This window comes from Brienomyrus brachyistius, unplaced genomic scaffold (assembly GCF_023856365.1).
Source record: "Brienomyrus brachyistius isolate T26 unplaced genomic scaffold, BBRACH_0.4 scaffold50, whole genome shotgun sequence".
Lineage (NCBI taxonomy): Eukaryota > Metazoa > Chordata > Actinopteri > Osteoglossiformes > Mormyridae > Brienomyrus > Brienomyrus brachyistius.
Window position 1 is genome coordinate 1,140,948 of NW_026042325.1, and position 13,530 is coordinate 1,154,477.

The 13,530-nt window shown below is 47.1% G+C and overlaps 2 protein-coding genes across 5 annotated transcripts; one reads left to right on the forward strand and one right to left on the reverse strand.

Moving 5' to 3' along the window:
* Positions 1 to 110: 110 nt before the first annotated feature.
* On the forward strand, positions 111 to 6,423 carry ccdc65 (coiled-coil domain containing 65). Of its 2 annotated transcripts, none has more exons than XM_049000414.1 (9): positions 111 to 463; positions 744 to 953; positions 1,195 to 1,362; positions 1,456 to 1,625; positions 2,602 to 2,740; positions 2,863 to 3,060; positions 3,241 to 3,459; positions 4,032 to 4,184; positions 4,672 to 6,423. In XM_049000414.1, the coding sequence occupies exons 2-9, from the start codon at positions 810 to 812 to the stop codon at positions 4,972 to 4,974; spliced, it is 1,494 nt and encodes a 497-aa protein (XP_048856371.1). In that variant the 5' UTR covers positions 111 to 463; positions 744 to 809; the 3' UTR covers positions 4,975 to 6,423. The 2 variants fall into 2 exon arrangements, with proteins under 2 accessions (XP_048856371.1, XP_048856373.1); XM_049000416.1 differs by having other exon boundaries at positions 1,195 to 1,343; positions 1,605 to 1,625.
* Positions 5,900 to 9,118, reverse strand: fkbp11 (FKBP prolyl isomerase 11). 3 transcript variants are annotated; one of them, XM_049000418.1, is made up of 7 exons: positions 8,972 to 9,118; positions 7,990 to 8,075; positions 7,637 to 7,699; positions 6,846 to 6,933; positions 6,705 to 6,738; positions 6,308 to 6,378; positions 5,900 to 6,133 (listed from the first exon to the last, which is right to left on the reverse strand). In XM_049000418.1, the coding sequence occupies exons 1-7, from the start codon at positions 8,985 to 8,987 to the stop codon at positions 5,919 to 5,921; spliced, it is 573 nt and encodes a 190-aa protein (XP_048856375.1). In that variant the 5' UTR covers positions 8,988 to 9,118; the 3' UTR covers positions 5,900 to 5,918. The 3 variants fall into 3 exon arrangements, with proteins under 3 accessions (XP_048856375.1, XP_048856376.1, XP_048856374.1); XM_049000419.1 differs by lacking the exon at positions 8,972 to 9,118 and adding an exon at positions 8,662 to 8,893; XM_049000417.1 differs by lacking the exon at positions 8,972 to 9,118 and having other exon boundaries at positions 7,990 to 8,387.
* Positions 9,119 to 13,530: the final 4,412 nt, after the last annotated feature.

Genomic DNA, 13,530 nt, shown 5'->3' on the forward strand with positions numbered 1-13,530 from the left:
AATAAGTAGAAGGACTATTTTATCGCGGATGGATTACTACAACCTTTAGCTACCCCACAGTACACTGCGTGCGACCTTTTACCATAGAATTCACTTATAGATGAAAGAAATATAAAGTAGATCTAACAAATTTATTTCAGGTTTCATATGAAAGTGTATGAAATTGGGCTAAATTACACACAGAACTCCAGAAATATATGGTCTGGAAAATTACTGTCACTTAATAATACTTAATAGTTATTATTATTATTATTTTTTACAGTTTTTACAATTATCTAGAGCGGCGTTGTATATACATTCTAAAGTCTACAAAACGGGTATTTAAAGTGAGTTAGCTTGCACTCGCAACTCATATAATCGGGAATTTGCCACTACACCAGTAAGAAAGGTTTCCTTTAACCATATGATGCTCGTTGCTAAGAGACGTGGTGTAAACAGCAGCGAGCGACTGCCTGTTTTTACGGTAAGCAGTCAGAAACCCACCAATTTTCGAGTGTATTCGGATTTCGTGAAAATTTCATTTTAGCCGTGACTATTTGCTTGGATTTGAGAACATAAGTTAATGTACTATCTTGTAAGAGAGGACTAGACGTTTAGGACATTGGAATGTTTCCAAATGCGGCTGTAATAAATCCAATAGAGATTTTATTGGCAAATGTATTAGTTAAAAATGCAACACTTTTTATGTAAGATAATGCTTTGATTTCAGGTAGTTTATGGACATTTAACTAAGTCTGTTTTAGGATCCTGAAAGTATCCATTAAAAAGGAAAGAGAAGTAGTGGACAGTGGACCTCAGGTAGTGGAGCCATGTCGAAAGGAGCAAAAAGAGTAACCAAGGGGAAGAAGGCAGCGATGACGGAGGAAGAAAAGATCCTTTTCATGCAGCAGAGAGCTTTGGCAGAGGAGGACATGGAAAAAAGGAAAGAGGACATGTTGACCCAGTTCCTTAAGGTGGGCAGCGTTATTACTGATGCACAAGTCAAATACAGGGAAGGATCAGACGTACTTCAGATGTATGAGATTAATAAATCCATCCTTCCATCCAATTTCTGTACCTGCTTTTCCTAATATTTTATTAATTTTTTTAAAGATTTGAATTATTTTGAAGGAGTTTGTCCCATAAAATGTGCTTCTGTAGGTTGCTGGACTATTACATGTCACCCAGTCAGTTTTCCTTCACAACACCTCTCAGGACAAGCTGCAGAAGGAGGAAAGAAACAGTACAGTGAACCGGCTCAAGCTGACCCAGCAGTGGAGGACGGTGCTGAGGAAAGCCCGTGTCGAGGAGCTGCACCGCGATGTGGCCGTGCTCAGCCAGACCTTCGAGAGGATCCTGGATCACAAGGACAGCATCATCAAGGTCAGGGAGATGGTGCACGGAGCCTGTCGGCTCTGCCTGTGCATGCGCTTAGGCGCTGCGGGGATGCTGACAAGCTCTCTGCGTGTCACGCAGTCCCTGGTGAGCGACCTGATGGAGGCGGAGCAGCAGTCGTCCTTGGCAGTGAGCTCTCACCTGCAGTTTGTGGACCGGCTTCTGGATCTGCACAAGGCCAGGCTGGAGTCGCTGCAACAGACCTGGGCCAATGAGCTTGAAGAGCTCAGCAAGGAGTTTAACGCAGAGAGGTGTCGCCCTGTTCTTTGCTCTGCATGGGCAGTAGGGCTTACTGAGGAATGCTGTGTCACATGACCTGATCATATCACTAATCATATTACTAAACATCGAGTGGCATGTTGGTGCAGTGGTTAGCACTTCTACCTCTGGGACCCGGGTTCGAGTCTCCGACTGGGTTACATGTGTGTTGAGTTTGCATGTTCTCCCCATGTCGTTGTGGGGTTTCCTCCGGGTACTCCGGTTTCCCCCCACAGTCTGAGGCTAATTGGAGTTACTGAATTGCCAGTAGGAGTGCATGTGTGAGTGACTGGTGTGTGAGTGTGCCCTGCGATGGGCTGGCCCCCCATCCTGGGTTGTTCCCTGCCTCATGCCCATTGCTTCCAGGATAGGCTCCGGACCCCCCGCGACCCAGTAGGATAAGCGGTTTGGAAAATGGATGGATGGATGTTACTGAACATTCCTGCTGTTTATGTGCATAAACACTTTGGTAAAGGTTGTTCTGTGCCCCTGACCCTGGTGAAACGCTGTGAAATTTGGTGTTTTTTTCCAACCTCCCACTTAATTGAAAGGCTTCATATTGGGGGGGGGACACAAAACTTAATAATTTAAATAACTAGGTTTGTGTATTGGGGGGCGGTACATGTCCCCTCGGTTCCAAAGCCTCTGATCACATTCTATCTAAATAGTGCCGTTTTTCAGGGTATATAACAGTATTCAAACAATTCTATTTTAAATTCATTAACCACTGTAATAATCATCTAAAGGCCGACACTTTGGATAAATACCTTTTCATTTTTTTTCTTATTAGAATATGCACATGTCCAAAAATGTTAGATTAAAATATGTAAATAAAAGGTATCTCAATCAACAGATGTGTTCAGCAAACAGCCAGCTGCTTGGAAAAGATGAGATGAAACAAAATCGTTAGCAGGATCCTCCTGGTCTGTGGTGGAGAATCACTGAACATCCCTATGCCCTGTTCTGTAGGGTGCTGCTCACATCTCAGCACCAGGCAGAGTCCACATATCTTCAGGATGTCAACTTTGCCATGGATGATCACTACCGCAATGTGTACCGAGAAGTCCAAGATGACTTCTATAGCACCCGTGATGACGTCCGGAACCAGGTACACCCAGCCGGAGGAGGAGAGTAAGGAGCATGTGTGTCGACGGCCATAGGTCCGCGCTCCCAGTGTTAAGTGACTAAATTCATTCAGTGACTAAAGCCACATAATTAAACTTACCCTAGAATGCAGAGGAGATGCAGATGATCCAGGATCAGCAGAAAGGCACTGTGCAGAAACGGATGGAAGAGCTCGAGCAGGAGCACCATAGATATTTAAAGGCCACGGAGAACCAGCAGGTCGCATGCAATGCACTGCAGGCCAGCGACCAGCAGAGTGCCCAGGAAATAGAGGAGCAGATGAGGAAACTGCGCATGATACAGGTCCGTGGTGGGGTTCCGTCAGGGGGGCTGCGACTGCCATGGTCAAACTATTCCAGTGTTGCCTTCAGCTTCAGTTTAGTCGTTTGTGAACCCCTGCCCTAGATCAACCATCTTGGTCACTGATGATGTGCAGTTTCAGGTCTGCCTGACAGCGTGCTTCATGCTGCTCTGACCCTCCAGACCAAAATCGCAAAACTGCGGGCGCAGCTGAACTCCAGACAGGGGGAAAGCACACTGATGGCACAGGACCTGCGGGCAGCCAAGACAGACGTCCTCCTGCAGACCCAGCAGCTAATGACAGAGCTGGGCTGCACCCGTGCCACAGAGCGGCGGCGCCTCACTGACCTCACCGTGCGCAGCAATGCTGCAGCCAAGACCTTACGGGGCGTCATAGAGAAGGTAAAGCCCTGCTTGTCTCTCTGATGTTACATTAATGAGAGAAAATCCACGCCACAGTCGTATAGCTGTAGATCAATAAATAGAGCATTGCATTAACAACACAAAGGTCATGGGTTCAAATCACAGGGAGCACATGTGACCCTCTCCACTACCGCAAGTCACTTTGGATAAAATGCGATAAATGGCTGTAAATGTAGTTACACTTTTGCTTAGACCCTTGATACATCAATCTTGGGAAAGGTGATATTTAAAAATGAGTTGGTTTTAATTTACTTTGTCCTAACTCATGTGATCTGGATGAGAGGAAGTTCATTACTCCAATTGCTGTAATTCATGGTTTCCCAACCCAGACCTCAGGATCCCCGAGTCAGTCCACATTTTTGAATCCATCCAGTTAATAATGTCGAATACCTGGTGCGACTGGTGTTGGGACCTGAAAGTCAACAAAAACGTGGGCTGTCTGGGGGACCCCGAGGACCAGGATAAGAAACGCTGCTGTAAATAGTTCTGTTGAGTCCCAGACCTGTTTCAAAAGCATAAGATGGGGCGGACACAGCGTGTGTCTGCTTCAGGGGGAGAAGCTCCTGCGTCTGTCGGAGATGTGTCGCAAGCTGGAGACGGAGCAGGAGAAGGTGCTGCCCTTCTACAGCTGCTCCCTGAGCGCTGAGGAGAAGAGCCTGGGAGCATGTGGCACCGTGGAGGTGCTCACAGAGGAGCTCGCCAAGGTGATTCGGCATCTGCCCTTTGCCTGCTTTGTTTTAGGTCTCATCCCTTTTTACCAAGAAGCAGGACCTTGTTTATATTCCCTGTGTGGTCAAAGAAACACATACAATAGGAACCGTGGTGGTCAGGAGTAGCATCTTAGGTCGGTTTTCAAAGACTGTTTGGCCACTGAGGGTTGTGCTGATTTAAAAGGCAGGACACACATCACATGGGGACAATGTATCTCTCTACACACTGAGGCGGGAAATGGACCCTTTGCTGTGGAAGCATGTCGGAATACGATAATCACATTTTTAGGTGAGAATGTGACAGGGAGATGCGTGTCAGGCTGGGACAGTGCTGCTATATACTACTGCATGGCATATAGTGTGTACTAGGTAGCGTACAGCTTCCGGGCATACGACTGCCCAAAATGTATTCACTTACATTTACTTACTTACGCCTAATCTAATAATAAAGTACTCTTTTCTTCCATGGTTGCCCCCACAGCCCCCTGTGGCCCAGGCCATGCAGGATCATTCGGCCCTGGAGCACTTCTGGCAGCGCTACAACAAGGCCCAGTTGGAGCGCCTGTGCTTGGAGCGCGAGCGGGCTGAGCTGAGCCAGGAGAACCAGCGCCTACGGCTGCTCCTGCGCCAGTACCTAGACAGCATCTCCGTCAACGACGAGCTCCATCTTCAACAGCGCCCCCTCCTGGTGGTCCGCCAGCCCGCGCTTGCCATCGTCGGCGACAGCCGTGGGAAGCGGCACACCGTTGTCGAGGCAGCCCATGCCATGAAGCACACACTGTGAACCACCAGGGGGCGTGGTTCAGCTGCCCAGATCCCATTTGACGCAGCCCCCGGAGGAATTAAGGGCCCACTCGCATTTTACAGCATGACAACAGCTGGGCACTAAAGCAGCACGTTACAGCTCACACATAAATAACACAGCACCCAGCAGCCCTTACGGCACCCAGCAGCCCGTACTGCACCCGGCAGCCCTTACCGCACACGGCAGCCCTTACGGCACCCAGCAGCCCGTACGGCACCCAGCAGCCCGTACGGCACCCAGCAGCCCTTACGGCACCCAGCAGCCCTTACGGCACCCAGCAGCCCTTATGGCACCCAGCAGCCCTTACCGCACACAGCAGCCCTTACCGCACACAGCAGCCCGTACGGCACCCAGCAGCCCGTACGGCACCCAGCAGCCCTTACGGCACCCAGCAGCCCTTACCGCACACAGCAGCCCTTACCGCACACAGCAGCCCGTACAGCACCCAGCAGCCCTTACGGCACCCAGCAGCCCTTACGGCACACAGCAGCCCTTACGGCACCCAGCAGCCCGTACTGCACCCGGCAGCCCTTACGGCACCCAGCAGCCCGTACTGCACCCGGCAGCCCTTACGGCACCCAGCAGCCCGTACGGCACCCAGCAGCCCTTACGGCACCCAGCAGCCCTTATGTGCAACAGCAGCCCTTACGGCACCCAGCAGCCCTTATGTGCCACAGCAGCCCTTACGGCACCCAGCAGCCCGTACGGCACACAGCAGCCCTTACGGCACACTTACGGCACCCAGCAGCCCGTACGGCACACAGCAGCCCTTACGGCACCCAGCAGCCCTTACGGCACCCAGCAGCCCTTACGGCACCCAGCAGCCCGTACGGCACACAGCCCTCAGACGCACTGCGCCCCACATCCATCCAAGACCACGAGTCATCAGTAAACACACGGCCTCCAAGCTTCTCAACCCCACTTTATTTCTTCTTCTGCTTGCCCTTCTTGTCCTTCACTTTCTTCTTGCCGGATTGCTGGGCACCAGCCTTGTTGTAGAGGTAGAGTCCCACCAGGCCGAGCAGTGAGGGCACCAGTGCGAGGCACACCAGCGGGAACACGTCGTTCACCAGCTTCTGCCAGGGCGTCTGCTGGCTCAGAGACACCACCTCCACCTCGAATTCCAGCGGCGCATCACCTGTGGCCAAGGCACAGGTGCTCAGAATGCATTTTTTAATTGGACGCGTGCATGTAGGAACATGCTTGTGTTATATGCGCCCACTTTAAACTGAGACATGCATTTGGCAGCTGCCCTTGTCCACTACCGCCCCCTGCTGTACCATATGTAGCATGACAACAAGTACAAGATTACCTGGGATGGTTGGAGGATAGCCACGCTTCCCATAAGCAAGATAAGCTGGTATTGTGGCCTTAATTTTTTGTCTTAGGGAGAAAAAAACTTAAATAAATAATGCATATTCAAAGGAAGTCCGTTATTTTTTCCTTTAACTCTATACACAAGGCTGTAAGCAGGATGCCAGTCTATCACTGAGCACACACACAATCACACACTATGTAATTTACAGACACTAATTCACCCAAATGTATGACTCTGGACTGCAGGAGTTAACTGGAGTGCCCAGGAGAAACCTGCACAGCATAAAAAAAAACTTCCACATTGGTGGACTCACATTCCCAAACATAGAGGTGCTTGCCAACAGTACTACCCACTGAAGCATCGGAAGAGTTACGGTGAAATCTGAACTCACCCGACGCAAACACCGATAAGACTCTGCTCCAGACCTGTGGCGATGAAATGTAAAATCTGCACTTAAAATGTGTTTACCAGTCGAGTTAGTGATGTGAATTAAGCAGAAAATAACTTTGTGAGATTAGCACAATTCATATACCTGCAATAACCGTCCTTTTCCCCAATTCCACAAGCAACGGGTCCCGGGACAGAGAGGAATCGATCACCTTTCCATCGAGGAGCCTGCCCTGGGGGGACAGCCGAACACCGAGCAGGCATGAGCGCCATTCACCGCACATACCACAGGAGCCACAGCTTAACTGTCTCAAAGTAATAATAGATGTGCTTTGTGCAATGGCGGCTCATTTCGGCTAGTGATATGTATATAAGGTATATTTTATTGTGTGCCGTACATGCCGAAGAGCGGGACATTGTGTGAGACACCGCCCGCACGCCGCGACTGCTGACGTGTTGCTCCGCCTCCGACAAAGTGCTGCAAAGTGCACGATGTGTCTATTTCGGCTCAACAGGTTTTAAACCTAACATCCTTACATTTCCAAAGCTGCCATTCTGAATAAATCTGGCAATGGCAAAAAACATCTGCAGGAACTGTAAGCGTTGCCCGTTATTTTTTTGCAAGAACAGGCTGGAAAGGTGAAGCTGCGTGTACCGGAGCGGACATGCCTTTCGCAGGAGCCGAGTGTCAAATAGACTCCGATCTCCTTCCATACCATCGAATTACAAATGCGTCATAAATGCATTAAAATGCTTCCAACCAATATTACATTTGTGTGATTTTGACGATGTCCCCTGGTCTAAATGAACGGTGCAAGTTAGCGACGGATGACACGAATGGTGGCGTGTGGGCGACGGCGCCGCAGACAGACAGACAGCGGGCGAGCGACAGGAAGCAGCCAAGCTGTGTTTCATCTTCGGGCAGATTTGTCTCACGGTGTAATGGATCTGCAGCGTGTCCCCCATCTCCGACACTCTGTCACAGCTTTCTGGCATCTCCTTTAAAACATTTAAATCACAGGGAATTAAACATTTAAACAATTTATTCCGTCAAAGAAACCTCATGGATATTCTGTATATGCTTGGAAATTAAGATGGAAAAACTAATTTTTCCCTAAATATATATGGTTTAAAATATAAGCTTCTGAACACGTTTTTCCCTTGTGGGTGGTTACTGGGTGTCCCGTCTGTTACCCACGTTTGCAAAGAGCTTACGTGTACAGTGTTGCCCGGTCATTTCGGCCATCGGCTTTAAACTTAAAACAAAAAGATAACTTGGGATTTCTTACCAAGGTGTCCACCATAAGCTCCTCAATTGCATTTTGCTCCTGCCCTGAGTCTTCGGCTGCGACTAAGGCTGCAGCAACCAGCCACACTAGGAAAACCCAAGTCTTCATTTTAATTTTTATGTATATATATATTCAGAAAAAAAAACTTTCAGGAAGTTAAGCAAGCCTTTCTAGGAATATTTTGAGTATTAGCTGAGCCAAGCAATGGCTCAGCGAGGCGCATACAAAGGTCCAGGTGAAACTGATGTGGCCAAAGCAGGCGACGGTGGTTAAAGCTGATGTGTTATTATAGCAGGACGATAACGGGGCAGCCGCCACATGAGCGCCCCCCACACCTGGATCCCGGAGTCCCGCCCGGACATTCCGCCAGCGGCCCACAAGCCCCTCCCGACTGCAGTTCCCAATGCACCGTCAGGGGGCGCCCTTCGCCTGCACGCTATCGAGGGATTGATTGACGCATCTTCCCCAAGTAAAAGGTAAAAATAGCCTACATAAATACATATAAATATATGGTAAAATGTACCCGTGTTTAGGATTGAAATGCAGGATAAAGGCATAGGCAATATGTCGAGATAAAATGTTAAAGACAGAAATAACTATAAATGCTTAAAATGAATAAATAACAAGACAACAAAAATATAAAATCACACACTATAACAATTAGTTACAAACCAGTGTATTACGATCGTTAACATTGGGCCATCTAAATAAAATGAACATGGCCAACTTTTCCAAAATTATTTAGGCCTATTTGGGTGTTTTTTTTCTGCAATGCTGAAAATTCCACTGAATTGATCTGAATGAGGTACGTTAACCAAATGGTGTTGTTCCAGCTCGATTATACAAGCCTTCACCGTTGAAAGTTGCTGCTTGATTTAACGGTCAAAAGTTCGCCCATTGTTCATATCGGCTTTTTGGCATAATCATGACGCGAACACTAATCATTATTGCACAAACTAATGACCTTGTATACTATATATACCTCTAATTTGGTACATTTAAAATATGATAAGAATCCTATTTAAATGTACGAATCCCATTGTATTATCTGTTAATTGTTCCTATTTTCTGTTGGGTACTGTTTCTGTTTTCTTTAGCTTGCGGTTTAATAACAACACATCGCCACTAGGTGCCAGCAGATACTCGGGTTTTGTACCTGAGTCTTTTTCAATATGCGCTATCGGTCGTCTGGAGCCCGAAGCTCTTAAACGAATAAGTGCATTTTAAACTACAAAATTCATACAAATCACACGGAGTACTGAATGTCACAAACAGAGTTCTTATAGGTCATGGAACTGTGAAAAGACCTTCAAGTTTAAACATGGGTACAGTATCTTTTCTTTGTATTGCGAATGCAGACCGCAAGTCAAAGTGGCAGGACAGGCAAGGCAGGCAATTGCATGCGCTGTTTGAAAAAAAGGCACCAATTTGTACCTTTTGAGAGAACAATTACTTGTCACTGTACCCTAGCTGTAGGTAAATGTACCTTTTAAGACAGAAATGGAACATTTTTGTATCATTGGGGGTATATCAGTGTTGTTTGTACCTTGGGGAACAAATCTGTACCAGAGCTGTACCCTTTTTTCTGGACTGTGTTCTATATTCTGTCTTCCACAAAAACAAAAACAAAGCTCTTATGTTTATTAAATTCTTGTTGTTATTATTAATTGTTATTATTAACCTTGTTGTTATTATTAATTGTGGTGGCATGGTGGTGCAGTGGTTAGCACTGTTGCCTCACACCTCTGGGACCCGGGTTCGAGTCTCCGGCTGGGTCACATGTGTGTGGAGTTTGCATGTTCTCCCCATGTCATTGTGGGGTTTCCTCCTGGTACTCCGGTTTCCCCCCACAGTCCAAAAACATGTTGAGGCTAATTGGACTTGCTAAATTGCCCGTAGAAGTGCATGTGAGAGTGACTGGTGTGTGAGTGTGCCCTGCGAGTGGCCCCCCATCCTGGGTTGTTCCCTGCCTCGTGCCCATTGCTTCTGGGATAGGCTCCGGATTTGTCAAATTTCCTGTAGGTGTCCATGTGTGAGTGACCGGTGTGTTTGTGAGTGGTGTGTGAGTGACTGGTGTGTTTGTGAGTGGTGTGTTTGTGACTGGTGTGTGAGTGTGCCCTGGGATAGGTTGACACCCCATCCTGGGTTGTTCCCTGCCTTTCCATAGCTTCCAGGATATGTTTCAGACCCCGGACCTTGAATAGGACAAGCAGGCAAAGAAAATGGGTGGATTGACTTTGTGCTAGCAGAATGGTAATAATTGTGCCGGGGCGGGGGGGTGAACTGGAGAGCCCTCAGAGTACCTAAAATCACTTCTGGTGCAACAATAAACCAGCACTCAGGGAGGCACAGGGGGGCTAAGGGGTGTGTTGTGCTGGGAGCTCTGCATGAGAACTTGGGGTTGAGGACAGGCCACTGAAGGCACTAGGGAAGTTCTGTTCTGGAAGCGATTATGGCTCTGGGTGTTGGGGCGGCAGACATAAGCTGCCCTATCCGGAGCGCCGGCTGACTGGTGGTGCCAGTGGCTCCTGTGGTTGGCCGTCCTCCGTGTCGCTGAGCAGGGGGAAGAGGTGGGACAATGGAATGTGTTTCTGACAGGGTTTGGCAGCCTGCACTTCTGAGGAGCATTCGGCAGCCCTGGCGGAGGAGCGCTCTAATGGGAAAGGTGACCACACTTTTAATTCACACACTCCACATGTGCAGATTCTTGGGTGGTCTGGCTTGGCACCTTCGCACAATGGGGAGCAAAATGACTTGGCGTGTAACTTGGGGTTCCCTGTCACCTGTCTGTGTGCCTCTGTTTGCCTTATGTTCGGATTCTGGCTGCTGAGCCCTGTGTGTATGTGTGTGCGAGCCGGTGGCCTCCACGCGTGCTCCTACAAACCGATCTGCCCACAAACTGCATCACATAACATTCCTCTCCCCATGTGTCAGAAGCGAAACCCCAGCCCCTCTCTCTGTAAAACACAACTGGCAATTAAAGCCAAGAGGCGGACAAGTTCCTCCCCTCTTTTGGAAAATTGTTTGGTAGACTTCTTTGAGACATTTTTCTGATTTATAATCTTAAATCAACACTGGGCCTAGAATTATTGATAAATGGAATTAGTTCACTGTACGGAAGTATGGAATTAGTACACAGTACAGAAGTATGGAATTAGTACACTACATATAAGTATGGAATTAGTACACAGTATGGAAATATGGAATTAGTACACTACATATAAGTGTGGAATTAGTACATCCATCCATCCATCCATTTTCCAAACCGCTTATCCTATTGGGTCGCGGGGGGTCCGGAGCCTATCCCGGAATCAATGGGCACGAGGCAGGGAACAACCCAGGATGGGGGGCCAGCCCATGACAGGGCACACTCACACACCATTCACTCACACATGCACACCTACGGGCAATTCAGCAACTCCAATTAGCCTCAGCATGTTTTTGGACTGTGGGGGGAAACCGGAGTACCCGGAGGAAACCCCACGACGACACGGGGAGAACATGCAAACTCCGCACACATGTGACCCAGGCGGAGACTCGAACCCGGGTCCCAGAGGTGTGAGGCGACAGTGCTAACCACTGCACCACCATGCCGCCCCGGAATTAGTACACAGTATGGAAATATGGAATTAGTACACTACATATAAGTATGGAATTAGTACACAGTACGGAAATATGGAATTAGTACACTACATATAAGTATGTAATTGGTATGCAATATGGAAATATAGAATTAGTACACAGCTTCTCTACCCAGCAGTTTCTTGTACTGGTAGAACAAACGTAATTAAGACGAGACGCTGTATCTGGAATTAAAAATATGCAGAATGTGTGAGCAACGCAGGTCAGTAATTGGAAATGGTGAGGAAGGGCCACAACGAGTGCATGTTTCATTTTTAATGAAACAATATCCTCACCCAGCCTGACTGCCGTTGTTGTTTTTCGATCTGCGTCGCGTCAGTTTACCAGCTTCGTTTGTCAGCGTTTGACCTAATATTCCTCAGACTGCTCTGTCCTCTGCAGAAAATAATTAATTTGGCTCATTTAATAAATCCTTGAAAATACAGGATCTGCATTGCGACATTGATGTGGTTTGTTTGGTCATTTCCTCTTCATTCTTACTTTTTCTGTATTGCACACCTTTTGTATTTAGTTAGTTCTCGGTTTATAATTAAATTTTACGGCAAATTAAGGTAAAATGTTGCATCATAAATGGAACCAAATAGTTTGGGTTCCTAGACTTGCTGAACTCATTACTGCTAATGTCTGCATTATATTGGTTTCGAGGGCTGGGAATGGCGAGAGTTCGCAGGACATTTCAGGAGTGCGTCATTCCCTTCCTCGTGAGTAAAACCTTAGCAGTTGGCAGCAGTTTCTTCACAAGAAAAGGCAAAATGACAAAGCAGACCCGTCCGAAATCAGCACAGTTATGCTCTTATCTTTTCATCACAGACCATCAGATAAATCCTGCTTTTTCAATCTATCTGTACATAGTGTATCGTTCTTAAGAACAGGCCCGTGTAGGTCAGTCACTCTAGCACGTACTTGACTAGCAACATTTTTTGGTCAAATAGAGTGAATCTTATCACATTTAATATCACTTTCCACCTATGTGCTTATTTCTTTCCTTCTGTGATAATATTAAATTATTGTGAAAAACAGAACAAGATAGCATACTTTCCAAACGTATTTTTCTCAGCCATCACATTTCCTACAAAGTATAAATTTGATCTAAATGTCTAAGTTCAGCTTTCATGTTTTGAATGAAAGCGTATCCCTGTCTTCGGCTAACCTGCTCCCACAGAGAGGTTCAGGTCCTCCCCTCTGTGGTCTGTAGCAATTTCCACTGAGGGGAACAGCGTACTCACACTTATAGGACAATGTAGATCACTGGTCCCTGAGCGCCTTGGACTGGGACAGTTCCAGTTTTCCCCCCCGAAATCACAGATCATTTTTTGACAGTTTTAAAAAAAAAAAAAAAACATTTTTTAATTCTGTAGGAAGATTCGGTTTGCTGCCACCTGCTGTCCTTCTACAGCAACACTGCAATTACAAAGGGAAGAATATAAGCACTGAAAGAAATTTGGTTCCAGCAGTATAATTCTGAGTGCTGTCAGGGCATCACCACACCTACTGCTGTCAGCCACAGTGCCTGAGAAGTCACTGGTGATCTGGGATCACAAATGAGTTCAGGTTTGGTACCGGTATCTCTGTCTTTTAATTCTTATGTGTGTTTTTCATATTTGAACGCATTCCATCTGTTATTTCTGGCAGGAAATGTAAACAACTATAGCTAAAAACGCACCTTAAAGTGTGTTTTGCAAGTTGTATTTTGTGTATTTAGAATGTGCCCAGATTTTTACCCTCCTTTTGGAATTTGTACTGGGTTTTAAGTGAATGTTCTTAAGAATCCCACGGTCCAAAACAGCCCTGCGACCACAGATTAGATGCTAATTACAAAGCCAGTGTCATTAGCGGTTTCAGTCGAGGGTTGAATCACTTGCCATCGGACAAGTAAATAATTGCATAATGTTTGTAATG

Excerpts from the sequence above, each read along its gene's own strand:
- fkbp11 (XM_049000417.1), bottom strand. The coding sequence starts at position 8,097 with ATGAAGACTTGGGTTTTCCTAGTGTGGCTGGTTGCTGCAGCCTTAGTC. Across the intron at positions 6,379-6,704 it reads CTTATCGGTGTTTGCGTCGG|ACAAAAAATTAAGGCCACAA; the intron begins GTGAGTTCAGAT and ends TTTCTCCCTAAG. Across the intron at positions 6,134-6,307 it reads CTATCCTCCAACCATCCCAG|GTGATGCGCCGCTGGAATTC; the intron begins GTAATCTTGTAC and ends CCTTGGCCACAG.
- ccdc65 (XM_049000414.1), top strand. The coding sequence starts at position 810 with ATGTCGAAAGGAGCAAAAAGAGTAACCAAGGGGAAGAAGGCAGCGATG. Across the intron at positions 1,363-1,455 it reads ACAAGGACAGCATCATCAAG|TCCCTGGTGAGCGACCTGAT; the intron begins GTCAGGGAGATG and ends CGTGTCACGCAG. Across the intron at positions 3,061-3,240 it reads GGAAACTGCGCATGATACAG|ACCAAAATCGCAAAACTGCG; the intron begins GTCCGTGGTGGG and ends CTGACCCTCCAG.